A 15,783-nucleotide genomic window follows, 5' to 3' on the forward strand; every position below is an offset into this window, starting at 1 on the left:
CCTGACACCTCTCCCATTCTCCCAGGGTCTCATAGGAATAATAGCATCATAATAATAGAAATAACAACCTTTACCTGCCACGTGTTGCTGTAGCCAACCTTCCCTCTTTCTCTCCTTCTTTCACTCCTCCCTTCCTTCCTTCCCTCCCATCTTTCCTTCTCCTCTTCCTTCTCTATCTCTTTCCTTCCTTCCCCCTTTTTCTTTCTCTTCTGGTCTCTTTTCTTCCTTCTCTCTTTCCTTTCGTGGTGGGGTTTGGAGGTGGCGTGAAGTAAAATGAGGTAAGATTGGGGCAGGGGAGTGATGGAGCATGGGGTTGCGTGTGTGTGTGCGGCAGCGGGGGGAGTGATGGAGCGTGGGGTTGCGTGTGTGTGTGCGGCGGCGGGGGGAGTGATGGAGCATGGGGTTGTGTGTGTGCGTGCGGCAGGGTGTGTGTGTGTGCGGGAAGCGGCGCAGCGGGGCTTGGAGTGGGCATGGCTTCCGCAGAGGGAACGTTGGCCGGAAGACTGTGTGCGCGCGCCAGGGAACTTGCGGCTGGGCACCAATGCGCATGCTCAGTTGTTTTGCTGTTTTGTGAGTGTGTTGTTGTGTTGTGTTTCATTTTGAGTAGATATGTTTGTACCTTGTGGGTTGTGTTACGGGCATGGGAATTTTGGTTAAGTTTCGTTGGGGGGGTTGTGAGTTTTGTTGTTTTGCCATTTTGTGAGTGTGTTGTTGTGTTGTTTTTCATTTTGAGTAGATATGTTTGTACCTTGTGGGTTGTGTTATGGGCATGGGAATTTTGGTTAAGTTTCGTTGGGGGGTTTGTGATTTTTGTTGTTTTGCCGTTTTGTGAGTGTGTTGTTGTGTTGTTTTTCATTTTGAGTAGATATGTTTGTACCTTGTGGGTTGTGTTATGGGCATGGGAATTTTGGTTAAGTTTCGTTGGGGGGAGTTGTGAGTTTTGTTGTTTTGCCGTTTTGTGAGTGTGTTGTTGTGTTGTTTTTCATTTTGAGTAAATATGTTTGTACCTTGTGGGTTGTGTTATGGGCATGGGAATTTTGGTTAAGTTTCGTTGGGGTTTTTTGAGTTTTGTTGTTTTGCCGTTTTGTGAGTGTGTTGTTGTGTTGTTTTTCATTTTGAGTAGATATGTTTGTACCTTGTGGGTTGTGTTATGGGCATGGGAATTTTGGTTAAGTTTCGTTGGGGTTTTTTGAGTTTTGTTGTTTTGCCGTTTTGTGAGTGTGTTGTTGTGTTGTTTTTCCTTTTGAGTAGGTATGTTTGTACCTTGTGGGTTGTGTTATGGGCATGGGAATTTTGGTTAAGTTTCGTTGGGGGGTTTGTGAGTTTTGCTGTCCGGTTGAACCAACCTAACAGATTTATATATTAGGCCTGGGTAACAACGGAAAAATTTGTTTCTAAAATCGATTCGTTTTTTGGGGGTTTTTGCGTTTCGTTATTTAAAATCATTACAAAATTTTCCTTTTAAAAAGTTCGATATTTACAAAATTTCATAAATGTGAAAAAAAATACAAAACATTAACGAAACGATTTCCGAAACAATAACGAATCGATTCGTTAATGGCGGACGCGACCGCGAAATACGCTAAAAAACCTCCAAATGGGACAGGGGGAACTTCTGAAGCTTCCCTCTCCCTCTGTTGTTGACTGTTGGTGTGATATAATTTTTTTTCACTAATTAAACAAAAAACAACTATAAAACATGCGGAAATAATAACGAAATGACCTCAAAACGATAACGAAACGAATACATAATGAATTACGAAGCATTTACAAAACGTATTTAAAAATTCGTTTTTTTAAAAAATTGCTCCAGAATGGTTCGTTATCGCTTCGTAATCAAGAAAATTAACGAATTATTAATGAATTACGAATTAACGAAACGAAACCATCCAGCCCTATTATATATATAGATAAAGAGGGACATCCTTTTATCCTCACAAGGTGGTGCAATCTGGACCAAGCTTCTGCTTATTGGATGCCACTTGTCCTGAAGTTGACATTATTTGTGGCACACTTTTGATTGAGAGTCCTCCAAGAGCCCTGGTCTTCAAAGGCCTTGCTCAAGTCTTGGGAGCTCAGGACACTGGCTTCTTGATGCAATCCACCTGTAGTGTGGTCTCTCTTTTTCTATAGCATTCTTAATGAGCCATGCCCTCATCTATGTACTAGGTAGAGCTGGTTCAGTTTCTTCATCTTACAAATTGATTTGCTCTGACGACTCGTATCTTTGTTCATAGCATATCCATAATTCAATTTCAGCTGTCATCACCATGTGCATTAAAGTCTGACTTATGCCAACCCTGAGGTAAACCAAATCAGTTTTCTACCCAAGGTTTGTTCACAGGGGATTTGCCTTCTCTTCGAGGTTGAGAGGATGTGACTTGCCCAAGGTCACCCATTGGCAGGCCTGTAGTGAGGGGGTGGTTTTAGGGGTTCAACCCCCCCCCCGAAATGTTTCAGATTTTTTTAAAAAACCTGGTTTACTCATGAATTTTAACTGGTTAACCAAATCCCCAAGCTAAGTCTATAAGATGCAAAAAAATTAAGAGTACCTCCAGAACTGTAAGCACTATCTCATGCAAATATTGACAATTTATTCACACTGTCATTACTTGCAGCAATAGCCGATGTAGTGAAGCAACCAAGTTGGGTGTGTGTGTGTTGAATGGTCTCATTAAGGAGGCCAGACTTGGTGGAGGTGGTTGACAGGGGTGGAGCTGCAGGCTACTGAAAGTTGCTCTGCCTTCTGCTGTGCTCTTTGCTTCAGCGTGAGCTAGGAGGCAGGTTTCAACCCCCCCCCCCCCAATTTTCAACCCTCCCCAAAATTTTCAACCCGCCCTCCGAAATTTTCAACCCCCCCCCCCCCCGAAACAGCGTGAGCTAGGAGGCAGGTTTCAACCCCCCCCCCCCAATTTTCAACCCTCCCCAAAATTTTCAACCCACCCTCCTCGAAATTTTTTTCTGGCTACGGCCCTGCCCATTGGAACTATGAATACAGAACATGATCTAATTCCATGAAAACCATTCAGTTCCTATGGTAAGAATGACCATTTTGGAGGCAGCACCTGACATGTGTGTGGTTCTTTTTTGTGTGAGATTCCTGCTCATAGAAAACAAACACACAACATTAAATGACTGCTTTATTGTGTTAATACATACCCACCACATCAAAATTGGCACATTCTGTGACTAAGAGGCCCATCTTGATTTACCCACAATTCCATCTCACCTTTCTTACATCTTTCTTACAACTTCTTTCAATATTAATATTCTCCTGACCTTCATTCCTTTTTCCTTTAGAGTTTGCCATTGGCACAGATGAGATTTATAAAGTAGTAGTGGGGCATCTCCAAAGCCAGCTTCCACATCTGTTACTTTTCAATATGAAAAACTTGGTTGTCAAAAATGCTAGAATCCCAAAGTGCTGTATTGGAAATATTCTTCCTGAGCAAGTGGGAATAAGAGAAGAGGATGGAGCCTTTGAAAACAACACATAGGAACTGCTTGATAACAATTACATTCAGCTTGTTTTGGTTTGTTGTACATGTGTTTGTGCATCTTTTGAAATAATGGAAATATCTATTGTTAGAAGCAACTTTGTCCTCCATTGGCTCAATTAAGCTTCTTCTACAAATCTTTGAAGTGACACAGCAGCCTTGCCCAATGTGGCATCCATTTGATGTTTTGGGACTACAATTTCCATCATTCCTGTCACCATGAGCTATGCTGTCATGAGCTATGCTGTCAACATATCTTGAGGACACCAAGTTGGGGAAGGCTGCGGGACAGATACACAAAGAAATGTGAGGCATCCTAGCTGTAAAAAGTACACGTACACATAGCTTAGAGTATTCTTCTTGAAACACAATTGGCCTTCCCCCTTCTAATTCCTTACAGGAAGGAAAAGTCTAAATTGTACATACCTCTATTCTCCACAACTGCCATACACAGTACATGTAGCAAACCTAAGAGGCTGGTTGCAGACATAGCTACTACCACCTCGTTTCACAAAGTCCTCTCCTTGAAACCCTTAGGAAGTGCAAATCAAACTATATTCTGCAGAAGAACTAACTCATGGGACAGCCAGTGCTTCTCCATTCAAGAAAATGAGGGGAAGATTGTGATCCTTTTGGGGAGAGGAATCACAATTTTCTCTCTCATATTGGTTCTCTGTAGGGAATGCTTGGATTGTTCCCAGGAAGATGTAGCAGCAGTCACAAGGTGAATACTGCCCTGCGGTGGAGAATATCGGAAATACATGGCCAACATCATTTGGAGCCATTAGAAAGCTGTTCCCATGCACAGATGCAGTTATTTGGTATTTGCTAGAACTTCATTATTATCTTGACAAATCAATCCAGTAAATGAAGTACTTCTATACCATTTTTATGGGAAAACATCAAGTCTATTTGGCAAAGGAACTGCACCCTCCTCTTTTGTAGAGACAAAGCCTGCTTCTTAATTCCTAGGTCTGCAAGGGCAGCTGAATAGTGGCTGGGCATCCCTACCCATCATATTTGTGGGGAGTACAGCTATGCCTTGCAGGTTCTCACTGCCTTTAGCATCCAGGGGAAAGGCACTATGTGGGGAGGCACTAGCAAAAAGATTGTGTTACTACTGGCACAAGCAGGGATGAGACCAGCAAAACCCAACAGTTTTGGCCATAGTTGTGCATCTAAGGGTGTAAGGAGGTCTGATTCTTCTGAAGAATGCATCATGGTTGAGCCTCCCAAGCCCTTCCAAATTACTTACATACTTGCTACTTGAGGCTATTGCTGCCATTCTGGCAATGGGAACCAAGAGATCTGTCTCTCCTTGTCTCCTTCAGTCATTGGTCCAGCCATGGCAGTCAACAAGGTGACAGAAGTACTAGAAATGTATCTTTCCCAGAGCACTGTTTCTCCTGGTTCTTTAACTCATCTTCCCCTCTCAATAGCCAGCAGTATTCCTAAACTTCAGTCATAAGGTCTAAAATCATGGTAAGCTATAGATCTGGAATCATGTGCTTACTGTTTCTTTTTACCATGTGTCTCTACACATGACTCCCATAGAGCCCTAAGTTGGTGCCAGCTGGAAGCTTCCATGTCAGTAGCTTGCTAAATGAACTCCAGGCTTTATCTTGAGCTTTAAAGAAGTGACCCCTGTCCTCAGAACAGGTCCACTACCTTGGACAGCATTTTCCGATGCAGACTGGGTTCATCTCCTTGCTGACATGAGAGGTCATGAGCTGCTACTGGCTTACAGTGCTGCAAAGGAACCTAATGATTTTAGATGTATGTCCTGAAAGAGTAGTGCATGTATAGTATAATTGTTCCTTCTTAAGTCATAGCTTGCCCCCAAGGAGAAAAGAAAAATCATAGTGGGAGCAGAGTGCGTTCATAGAGTATTTCAGTATTCAGAACCTGACTTTAAAATCCTGAAGTCACAGCAGCAAAAACTAGAGCTAAAGGGAAGTGAAAGGCAAATAATGATTCGGTATTTTAAAAGAAAAATAATACAGTGTCAGGATTCATAAAGGCTCCAAATGGTCTGATCGTCTCAGACTTTTCTCACCAACAGGAGAATTGAGGGGAGTCTGCATGCAAGAAGGTCAAGGGTGGAGCAGGGTGCAGAGTGCTAGAGGGCCCTAAAGAAGGCATATTTTTCTGACTTGCATATTGAATGCACATTATGAAGAGCTATTTGTTCCATTCTATTCCCAAAGACTGGATTCTGCTCACTTTCAACCAGACCAACGAGTTCCAACTCTATCCTTCCATAATGTATTGTACCCCGCAAGCACTGCTTGTATACCATAAATAAGAAAAACATATTCGCTGCAGAGAAGTACTCCTTAAATCCTAGGACAATCTAATGCCATTTTACAGATGAAAACTGGGCCATGTGTTGCAAAGCAATATCAGAGTATGGTCAAGACATACAACTGGGAAGAGGCTGCAGAAGTTTGCTTTTGTCTAAGCCAACTCTCAGTTCCACCATCTCCTTCCCCTGTTGAATTGTGTACAAATTATGTTTGCACTCTGAGCTCAGTTGGTAGCAAATGAAGTAAGCTGAGGATAATGAGAAAGCAGGAAGAAAAAAGACTGAGAAACCTGGACATTTTAAAAACAGCTGAAAAAGTGGATGGGCAAAGGATTCATTAGGTCTGTGCCTGCCAAATTGGAAAGGGTATATAGAACATTTACCTGCAATGATATTTTGCTTTCTAAAGTGAAAGATAAAAATGGATTGAATGAATGGCTAGCTGATCCTTCCTTGAACATGGGATGTGATACTATTTCACACTATGCCTGACACAACAGACTTGTTTAGGGGCACCAGAACAAAGGAAAAGCTTGGGAGGTTGACAGCATTGGGTCTCCGCCCCACAGTTGGATGGAGTCCTCCTAAAAGTTTTCTCATAGTAGGGATTTTTCTCTTCCTAGTTTGCTCTCTGAGAAACACTCTGGCTAAACACAACATAGATCTGTGTGTCAGAGAGAGAGAGAGAGAGGGAGGGAGATTGCAAGAGAGAAGGGGGAAGTGAGAGCAGTTTGTACTGTTTAGTCCCTTGTCCATTTCTTTCTTTCCTTCTTTCATCATCATCTTCATCTCCATCTGCCACATATTGACGATACATGCCCAGTAATGTACCCATAGTCCTTTGGGCAACAACAGCCCCATTCCTTCAGTCAGAAGCAAAATCCTAGTGGATCACTGTGTGGTGGGTTTACATTCATCAGTAAACAATCTGTTAATAAATATATCAGTGGTTCTGTTGTGTCTCTGGGGGTGGGACGCACATTGCTACACATATGCACACAAGGTAGGTGGACTGGGGAAGAAGTTATGGGAGGAAGGACAACAGGGGGCAAACAGCCTGCTATTTGAGGAAGAGTTCTGAGCATGGGATTCAGCTCCCTTTGCAAGGTGCTCCACGGGGCTGTCTTGCCACTGGAAAATGTCAGAGCACCACTAAACGTTCCACAGTTGGAGGCTGGATTAAAAACAAAATTCTGGGCAGTCAGTGAATGGAAATGAACCACAACTCCTGCCAACATTAATTCCCACTGCACAGGGCACCCAGGAGATGGCCTTTGTTTCATTTGGCCTTTGGAGGCCAGTGTCTCCATCTTTGGTTGTGCATTATGGAACAGGCAGGGGTGCAGAACTCTTTGTCTTATCAGGTTCTGTTTCTTCATGCCAAGTTCAGAAGAGCAGCAGCTAAGTGGCTATGATGACAGCAGCACTTCCTCTACAGGCTACACATGAAGGCAGGGGGGAAGGAAGTTCTCTCCCTGCAAATCAGATGGGTCACTCTACCCCTTTCAGTCACTCTCTCACCCTGCCCTTCCTAGCCATAGATGTTGTCCAGCTGCGGCCTTTGCAGGTCACCAGAAGTCTGTGCTCCGGGGACCCCTTTCCGAACGGGGAACTTCATGTGTTCTACGACTGCGGGCCCTTTTCTTCTCTTCTAAATGCTTCCACTTGTGATTTTTGGCCTTGACACTAAGTGGAGGGGGCAGCAGTGGCTTTCTTTTGGGCTGATGGTTCTTGCGGCTCCACAGTTGCTCACAGACCTGGTCCATGGTGCTGAGGTTAGGGTGATCTACAAGCTGCAGGAAGTCTTGGTACCAAAGCTTGCGATGGAAGGGCTGTGTGGGTTCCTCTTCCCAGGAAAAGGAGAGAGTTTCGGCCTGCTGGGCATTGATGACTTCAAGTCTGAGATGCAACAAATTCTGGGTAAAGCCATGCTCTGTGGCTTGGCAGTGGTAGAGGCCAGCATCTTTGTGTTGCACACTGCGCAGCAGGATTCCCCGCTCCATCTTGATGACCCGGTCATCCCATGACACCTGAAGGTCAATACAAGAAAGAGAAATGGATTTCTGGGAACAGAACTAGAGAACAGAAATCAGGATGAGTGAGAGAGAGAGAGAGAGAGGAGGTAGGCGAACACCAGGAATCAAGAGGCAAATGGTCCCATTAACAGCAATTCTATTTGAAAACAGATTCAAAGCAGGGGTGGGCAAAGTGTGGCTCATGGTCTGAATGCAGCCCTTGGATCCCACTTTTGTGCCCCCCATCCCACAATAAAGAAGTTATCTTTTAGCCCCAAACCACACAGAAAGCTACCCAAATGGGTGAAAATATACAAAAATACCGTCACACAAAGTATATTACCCTAAATAGTTTAATTATTTCCTCTCACCATTTTGAGAGGGACTACAGAGGAAAAAGGGGTTTCTATGGGATGGAAGTGTGATCTATGAGGGCTTCTTGGAGCATACTGGTCCCTGGTCCCAAGCAGTTGCTTACCACTGTAGTAAGGGATGGGACTCAATCTGATTTTGCTGGACCTGTTTCTATTTTGCTCTGTCAGACTACTCTCACACAACAGCCAGATTCATACCTCCTTCCGCGGGGCACTGCTGGTTTTCTGGTATGTCCACATAATCTGGGCCTGCAGGGATTTAGGAAGACACTCCAGGAAGGCACTGCTGCCCTCTACTCCATACAGTTTCTTTTCCTGCACACTGTTTCGTTGGGGATCTGAACAGATACATCAGGAACAACATAAGATATGTGGTGGAATGCCGCTAGCAGTGAACACAGTAAGGTAAGGATAAGTAGGAGCAAACATAGATGTCCAAGATAGAGACAAAGCTTGACTGACTGCTTATTGGTGAAAAAAAATGCTACAGTTCCTGGTGTACAACTATAAGTATACATATAGTATATGGATTCAGTCCTGGTTATATATGAAGGTTCACTATTTTGAGATAGTTTGAGATTTTTGTATGCAAGGGAATTGTTCTCCTTGCAAACAAGCACAAACCCTTACACTGCGAGTCACTTCTGGAAAGTTCAGGTGCCAATATTTTGTTGTCAGAAAAGCCCCACAACCCCCACAAACAAACACAATCAAAACTGAAAGAGGCCTTTCAGTTTCAGATATAACTCAGTGGGTCACGGAGTTATATCTCCTTGCAAACCCCCAATTCCTGGAGGCTTTTAGGAGCTCAAAGTTACATTTTTGTCTGAAAATTAAGACTTCAAAGGCTATCAAGGGTTCTCAAAGATAGCCCTGGACCTCTGGGCCCATCCTTGCCTCAAAGCATGGATTCTACTTAGTCATAAATATTTACTAATCTTTCAGGTTACTAAAAAGGACAGGAAGCTACTTAGACGAAGTTGATTTGAGTTGATTTTCTTATTCATTCCAAGTTAGGGTAACCTTGCTTCCAACAGCTGACAGACTTGTAAACTTCTTATATGCCAAAGTGTCCTGGTGTTAAATCTTGTGCATCAAGTTTGAGACAAACAGTGAGTGAAGGCAAGGAATCGGAGAATTGTGGTGAGAAAAAAAATATATGTAGTCATTGTACCAACAGCCAGAGCCAGCATGGTGTAGTGGTTTGTGTCTATGTGTGTCAGAACTGACTTGAGAAACTGCAAGTCAACTTGCGGTGTAGTGGTGTGATCACTGCACTTATGAGCCTGGAGACCAGGGTCTGAATCAAGGGCAAGGGGCAAAACCCCTCTAAACAAATCTTGCCAAGAAAATCCTGTGATAGGTTTGTTTTAAAAGGTAAAGGTAAATGTTTCCCCTTGACATTAAGTCTAGTCAAGTCTGACTCTGGGGAGTGGTATTCGTCTCCATTTCTAAGCCGAAAAGCTGGCATTGTCCGTAGATGACTCCTAGATCATGTGGCCAGCATGACAGTATGGAGCGCTGCTACCTTCCTACTCACATTTGCATGTTTTCAAACTGCTAGGTGGACAGAAGCTGGTGATAACAGCGGGAGCTCACCCCGCTCCCTAGATTCGAACTGCTGACCTTTCAGTCAGCAAGTTAAGCAGCTCAGCGGTATAACCCGCTTGTCACCGGGGGCTCCAGGTTTGTTTTAGGATTGTCATAAATCTGAAACAACTTGAAGGCACACAACAACAAACCAAAAACTCACTGAATGAAATAATGAAACCACACTATCCTGACACTATTTATATTTTGTATTTTTGTAATGATAGACCCACTTGATATGAAAAATAGAACAGGGGGTTTAATCACACTGACCTCCAGAGCACAAGATACTGGGATCTCCATTCCTCACATCCTGGCGCCGGAACCGCCTATCAGATGAGAGAAAGAAAACAGACAAAATAGTCAGGGAGCTGGGAACTTTCTGACCTGAGGGCTTCACCTAGACTTGAGTATACAGCTGTCAGGCCAATTTTCCATGCAGGAGCCATACGGGAGGAGCAACCCAGTAATAACAATCTAGAGATGTATCTTTATTAAATGTGGCACGTCTGCATAGAGTGATGCTGCTGACTGCCATGGATGTAAGTCACATCATCTCTGGACTTTTTCAGGGCTATCAGAAATCATTGCTTTCAAACAGAGAAGAATGGTGCTCTACAAATGGAGATGATGTTAGGGTTTTCATTTGAGGTTCAGCAATTAAAAAATGGCTCGAACTACAAAATAGGCTCCATCCTCCCCATATTGCCCATCATCAAGAGGAGGGTACCCATCATGACCTGTAGTTTCCTGGCTAGCCATTACCGTTTGGTGTTGTGCATGTAGCGAGTGCAGGAAGTGCCATCCCAAGCACAGTAAGGGTCCCTTGCAAGGCAGCATTCTGCACAGGCTTTGCCATAGATCCCACAACGGTGCAAAGGCAGCTGGGAGATGGCTGTCCTGGAGCCCACATAGAGCTGTTGCTGTGAGATGACAAAGTAACATAGCCTTATTAAAATCTACTAAGTGCTTGTTGCAGTCACATCAGATTCAATAGTATGATCCAATCTTGACCACTCTTCTCCAGAGAGAGGAAAGGCAGGAGTTCTCCCTAGTTTGGTGTGGGAAATGATAGCCAGGCCCTGGGCCAATCTGGGGCTTCTTGACAATGACTGATAGATAGAAGAAGACAAAGCAGCCTTTTGGTTCTCATGGGAGAAGTACTACCTTCTGCTCCTAAAGTCCCATGTCTTGTTCAATCAGGTCTTGCCTTAATTTCCCTTGTATCCCAGTCATTCCTAGCAGAACATCAGTCTCATGAGACTCCCTTCTCCAACCACATCACCCAGAACTTGTATAATTTTGGAAGCCCAGCAATAATACCAGGAATCTCCAGGTAGGAGTAGGTTAAAAATATGCTCATGAGAGTAACCTTGGAGACATGCTAGCACTCAATACCAAAAATACTTAGCTAGATGGGTCAATGATCTGACTTTGTATAAGCCAGTTTCCTGTGTTCCACATTGTGGGCAATGGTGAGCAATGATGAAAGCAATGCTTCATCAACCAATGGGAGAATCAAATCAAAACAGCTATTTCCAAGTCATAGATAAGGGATTCAGAGCAGAGAGCCCCTTAAATCCTATAGATCAGTGCTTCTCAACCTTTGTAATGCCGTGACCCCTAAATAAAGTTCGTCATGTTGTGGGGACCCCCAACCATATTTTTGTTGCTACTTCATAACTGCTACTATTATGAATCGTAATGCATCCCTCTCCTGGCATTGGAAGTGCGCGTGTAATAAGGCTGCGTGCTTACTGGCCTTGGGCACATGCTCCCTGCACCGGAAAGGGGGCCCGTGCTGGGGAGCGTGCCAGCCCTATTCCTCCACGTGCTTCCAATGCTGGAGAGTGTCCCTTTCCCGGCATTGGAAGCGCTCGAGGGAAGGGCCGGTGGAGCGAACGCGCACCGTGCACCAGCTCTCCTCCCCCACACACTCTTCCCCCACCCGCTTGTGTTCGCAAGTGGGTGGGGGAAGAGCACACTCCCTCCACTGTCCCCTGGGCACGTGCTCCCTCCCCCAGCCCTCATTCACCACACTCTTTCCAATGCCAGGAGAAGATCTAGGTTTCTTGGGGCCTTTTGGCACACTTTGGATGGTGCATTGGCATGTAGGAGGGGGAGGGGGAGGGGGTGGGGCCTAATGAAGTGGCTCCACGACCCCTCTGAAATTGCCAAACGACCCCTCTGGGGGTCGTGACCCCCAGGTTGAGAACCACTGCTATAGATGAACCCCTCAGTCACCATGACAATTGCACTGCTGATTGGGAGATTCTGGATGTTGTAGTCCAAAAGAGTTAACATTCCAGATCATATGGATGGATATCATAGGATGTATTGAAAAAGTTGGGACATAACCAATATTATCATGAGGAAAAATATATATACATTCCAGTCCCTATTCAGGCCCTAATGGATATCCCTCTTTCTCTGGCAGTATTTATTAAATGTAACTAGAATATATCTAGGTAGCCTTTTGAGGTCAAAATAGAAGCTCCCTCCAACCAAAGAGACATCCGATTTTTCAAAATCATTTTGTTGTACCACATACCCGCTTGGAGGAGACCTGCATACTGGTAACTGGAGTAGGGTCCTGTCAATAAGGGAGAAAAAAGGAAAGTAACATGTCTGGATTGCTGGTAACCTCAATTCCCAGATATCCTTCTCAATGACTGCTCATTTGCAATCAAGGATCCAAGCACCTTCCCAGAGTACCCAGGATTTTGCCTCAGTTCCAGTCCACCCTCCTTTTGGCCAAGCTTACCTTGAACACTTGCAGCTCCTCCAGTAGCAGCTCCTCCATGTTTTGCCACGTCTCCTTGGGCACAGAGACCACCTTCAGGACCGTGCCAACATCTGCCAGAGAGAGGGAAAAATAAGACAACTGCACTCAAATAAGGAGGTTGCAGGCAGGAAGAGAATTTCTACTGGCTAAAAATACAAATGAATGGGTCCTAGAACAAATCAGGCATGATGACTAAACAAATCAGGCAAGATGACTAAACAGAGGCTGTTTTATTTTGACGTATCATTAGAAGAGATGGCTCACTAGAAAAGATGACAGTGCTTGGTAAGATGGAGGTTTAGGAGAAGAGGCAGGCCACATTCCAGATGAATAGATCCTATCAAGGAAGTCACAGCCCTGAGTCTGCAAGACCTAAGCAAGTCTGTTGAGGACATGGTGACTTGGTGATCTCTCATTCATAGGGTTGCCATAAGCTAACGTTGACTTGATGACAGCTAACAAAAAAAGTATTTCTCTGGAAGCTATGCAGAATTATTATTCTCTCCTCCATTCTCCACATCTCAGGAAAGATTTCCCAGAGGCCATGCAAAGGCCCACAGCCAAACTACTTAATTTACACAAAAGTGGGCAAGATCAAAAAGAAGTCTCTTTTGCAAGGCTTTGCTTCTGGTCTCTGTTTAACTTACAGGGATGGGAAACCTCCCAGTGCTTCATTTAGATCAATATGTATGTTCCCAGTCTCTATTGGCAGTGAAATACATAAATGCTCCTCAATGCATTCAATAGCTAGGTATTCTTTGATTGATACACCCAGCTTCATTACTTGCTGATGCTTCCTTTGGCCCCCTGTTCTGTGATTATAGTACACATGTGTTTACTCATGTGAAGTTCAATGGCATCATGAGGAAATATAGCAGCCATCTGTGAATCTCTTACGTGATGTTAAATGACATCATGAGGAAACATGGAAACATGGCTGTGAATCTCTGTGACCATGGAGAAGCAGAAAAATGATCCAGCAAATGAAATGATGGTGGAGGGACATCTTTTACATGCCACACAACTACTCTACAAACATTGCCCATGGTTGTTCCAGAATAGGAACTGATACCTGATAAGGAAAATGGCAGCTCATAACTCACACTGGTATGAGAAAAAGGTCTTAGAAATACACATTTCCTTGACTTCTAAAGTAGGGACATCCCCTGGTAGGTAGCTTTATGGAGCACCTGGTGTTAACCTGGCCCCCATCAGAAGGGGAGGAATGCAGACAGACCTGTGCCAACGAAGAGAACATCATAATGCCCATCTGCAGCTGCTACGCGGTCTACTGCAATGCGAGTGAAGCTGTAGCCCACATTGGTTTGTAAAAAGATAGGCTTCTGGCCATGAGGCAAGACAGGGTTGTACATTAATGGGTGGTTGCGGGCAAATTGGATCACATCGTCTGGAAAATCCTTGGTGGAACTGAAAGTGCCAAAGGTTTTGCTGGGACACTGAGGGGGTAGAAAGAAAAAATAGGTGAATGGGGACAGAATGTCCCAACATGGCAAGGTTCTATATGTCAAGAAACTCCCAATTGCAGCCCTTCATGTTTTTCTGCATTGCTCACCTACTGTTCTGGAACTTGAGCAAGTTACTGCTTTTGGAAATATAGCACCAAAAATTCCAGTAGTCCTGCTAGCTGGGGGACTCTGGGTGTGGTACTCTAACAATTAACTTTTTAAAGCTTAAATTGGTGCCAGTCATAATCTCAATACTTCCCGTATTCTTCCATGCAGCTTATCTGATGCTCCTCTATTTTGACTCTTATTTCCTTTGTGTACCTCAATACTTCCCGAATTCTTCCACACAGCTTGTCTGATGCGCCTCAGTTTTGACTCATATTTCCTTTCTGTACTGAAGCTCTCAAGTCCCAGAGAATGCTGGCAAAACAGTCCAGTTACAACATCCTGCCCCACCTTCCCTAATCCCTTCCCTTCCGTTATATCTATTTTCCAGCTCTCCTCAGTCTGCTTTTATCTTTCTAGACTTATCTTTATGCTTTTATCTTTCTAATTTCTAAAGGCCTGGTTCTTTGTGTGTCCACATCTCAAAAGGGGAAGAAAAATACCCCGGCCCATTCCATGTCCCTAAGTTCAAGGCACGTACCATTCCTGGGCGGGGGTAAGGGACACGGCCCTGGTAGGACACCCACTGGAAATTGGGCCCCTCTTTGTGAGCAAAGGGCCCTAAGAAAGCCCTGCGGATATCATTCATGTGGTAGACGCAGACAGCAGATCCTTGGAAAACAGTGCTGTAGGGGCATCGTAAAGAGAACCATTAGTGGAAGCTGGGAGAAAGTATGGAAGTAGCCACAGGATGTCATCCCATTTACAGAGTGGAAAAGTTACCTTTTGGGCTAAACTTCTTAAAATCCTTGAGCCAGCATGGGCACTGTCTATGCTGGTTGGAGAGTGTGAGGAATTGTATTCTATAAGATAATGTTTGAAACCACTCTGCACCCACCATGTCTGGATAAACCTTTATTAGAAGGCCAAGTGGGAAAATACAGCTTTGAGTGAAAATGAGATAAGGATGGGATCGAGAGAAAGTACTGGGATTTACTGATCTATAACCAACCAGACAGTATTCCTAACTCTCAAGAACAGCAACAAAATTACTTTTCCGACTTTACTATAGAATCATAGAATCCTTGATTTGGAAGAGACCTCATGGCCATCCAGTCCAACCACCTGCCAAGAAGCAGGAAAATTGCATTGAAAGCACTGACAGATGGCCATTCAGCCTCTTTTTAAAAACCTCCAAAGAAGGAGCCTCCACCACACTCCAGAGCAGAGAGTTCCACTGCTGAATAGCTCCCACCGGTAGGAAGTTCTTCCTAATGTTCAGGTGGAATCTCCTTTCCTGTAGTTTGAAGCCATTTGTAAAGGAACCGTGTTGTTTAATCAAATCAAGTTTGATTAAATAACTTAGAGGCTGACTCCAAACTCAAATGACTTTCTTCTCTGGTGTGTGTGTGTGTGTGGGGGGGGGGGGGGGGGGTTAAACTCACAATCCCAACGCTGTACCACTACTTGTAAAAAGGATTATTATATAAATTCAATTAAGTGTTTGGAGGCTGCTGAGACTTTGCCACCAAAACACTATTTTCTGAGGTAATGTTCTGTGATCACTGGCTACCACCACACTTAAAAGGAATTTTGAGTTTCTGGTTTGGCAAGAGGTTTCAAGTAAGCTGTGTTGTGCTGGATTC

The 15,783-nt window shown here is 44.2% G+C and overlaps 1 protein-coding gene across 1 annotated transcript in view; it reads right to left on the bottom strand.

The window, feature by feature from the left end:
• Window positions 1–3,122: 3,122 nt before the first annotated feature.
• The window catches only part of SEMA3B (semaphorin 3B), a 69,439-nt gene continuing 56,778 nt past the window's right edge, over window positions 3,123–15,783 (bottom strand). Inside the window, exons 11-18 of the mRNA XM_060765753.2 lie at window positions 14,679–14,823; window positions 13,804–14,023; window positions 12,546–12,637; window positions 12,333–12,374; window positions 10,547–10,704; window positions 10,055–10,110; window positions 8,390–8,529; window positions 3,123–7,832 (exon numbers count right to left, since the gene is read on the bottom strand). Coding sequence (XP_060621736.2) covers window positions 7,371–7,832; window positions 8,390–8,529; window positions 10,055–10,110; window positions 10,547–10,704; window positions 12,333–12,374; window positions 12,546–12,637; window positions 13,804–14,023; window positions 14,679–14,823 — 1,315 coding nt within the window. The 3' untranslated portion in view covers window positions 3,123–7,370. The remainder of the gene's footprint in view (window positions 7,833–8,389; window positions 8,530–10,054; window positions 10,111–10,546; window positions 10,705–12,332; window positions 12,375–12,545; window positions 12,638–13,803; window positions 14,024–14,678; window positions 14,824–15,783) is intronic.

This window comes from Anolis sagrei, chromosome 2 (genome assembly GCF_037176765.1).
Source record: "Anolis sagrei isolate rAnoSag1 chromosome 2, rAnoSag1.mat, whole genome shotgun sequence".
NCBI lineage: Eukaryota > Metazoa > Chordata > Lepidosauria > Squamata > Dactyloidae > Anolis > Anolis sagrei.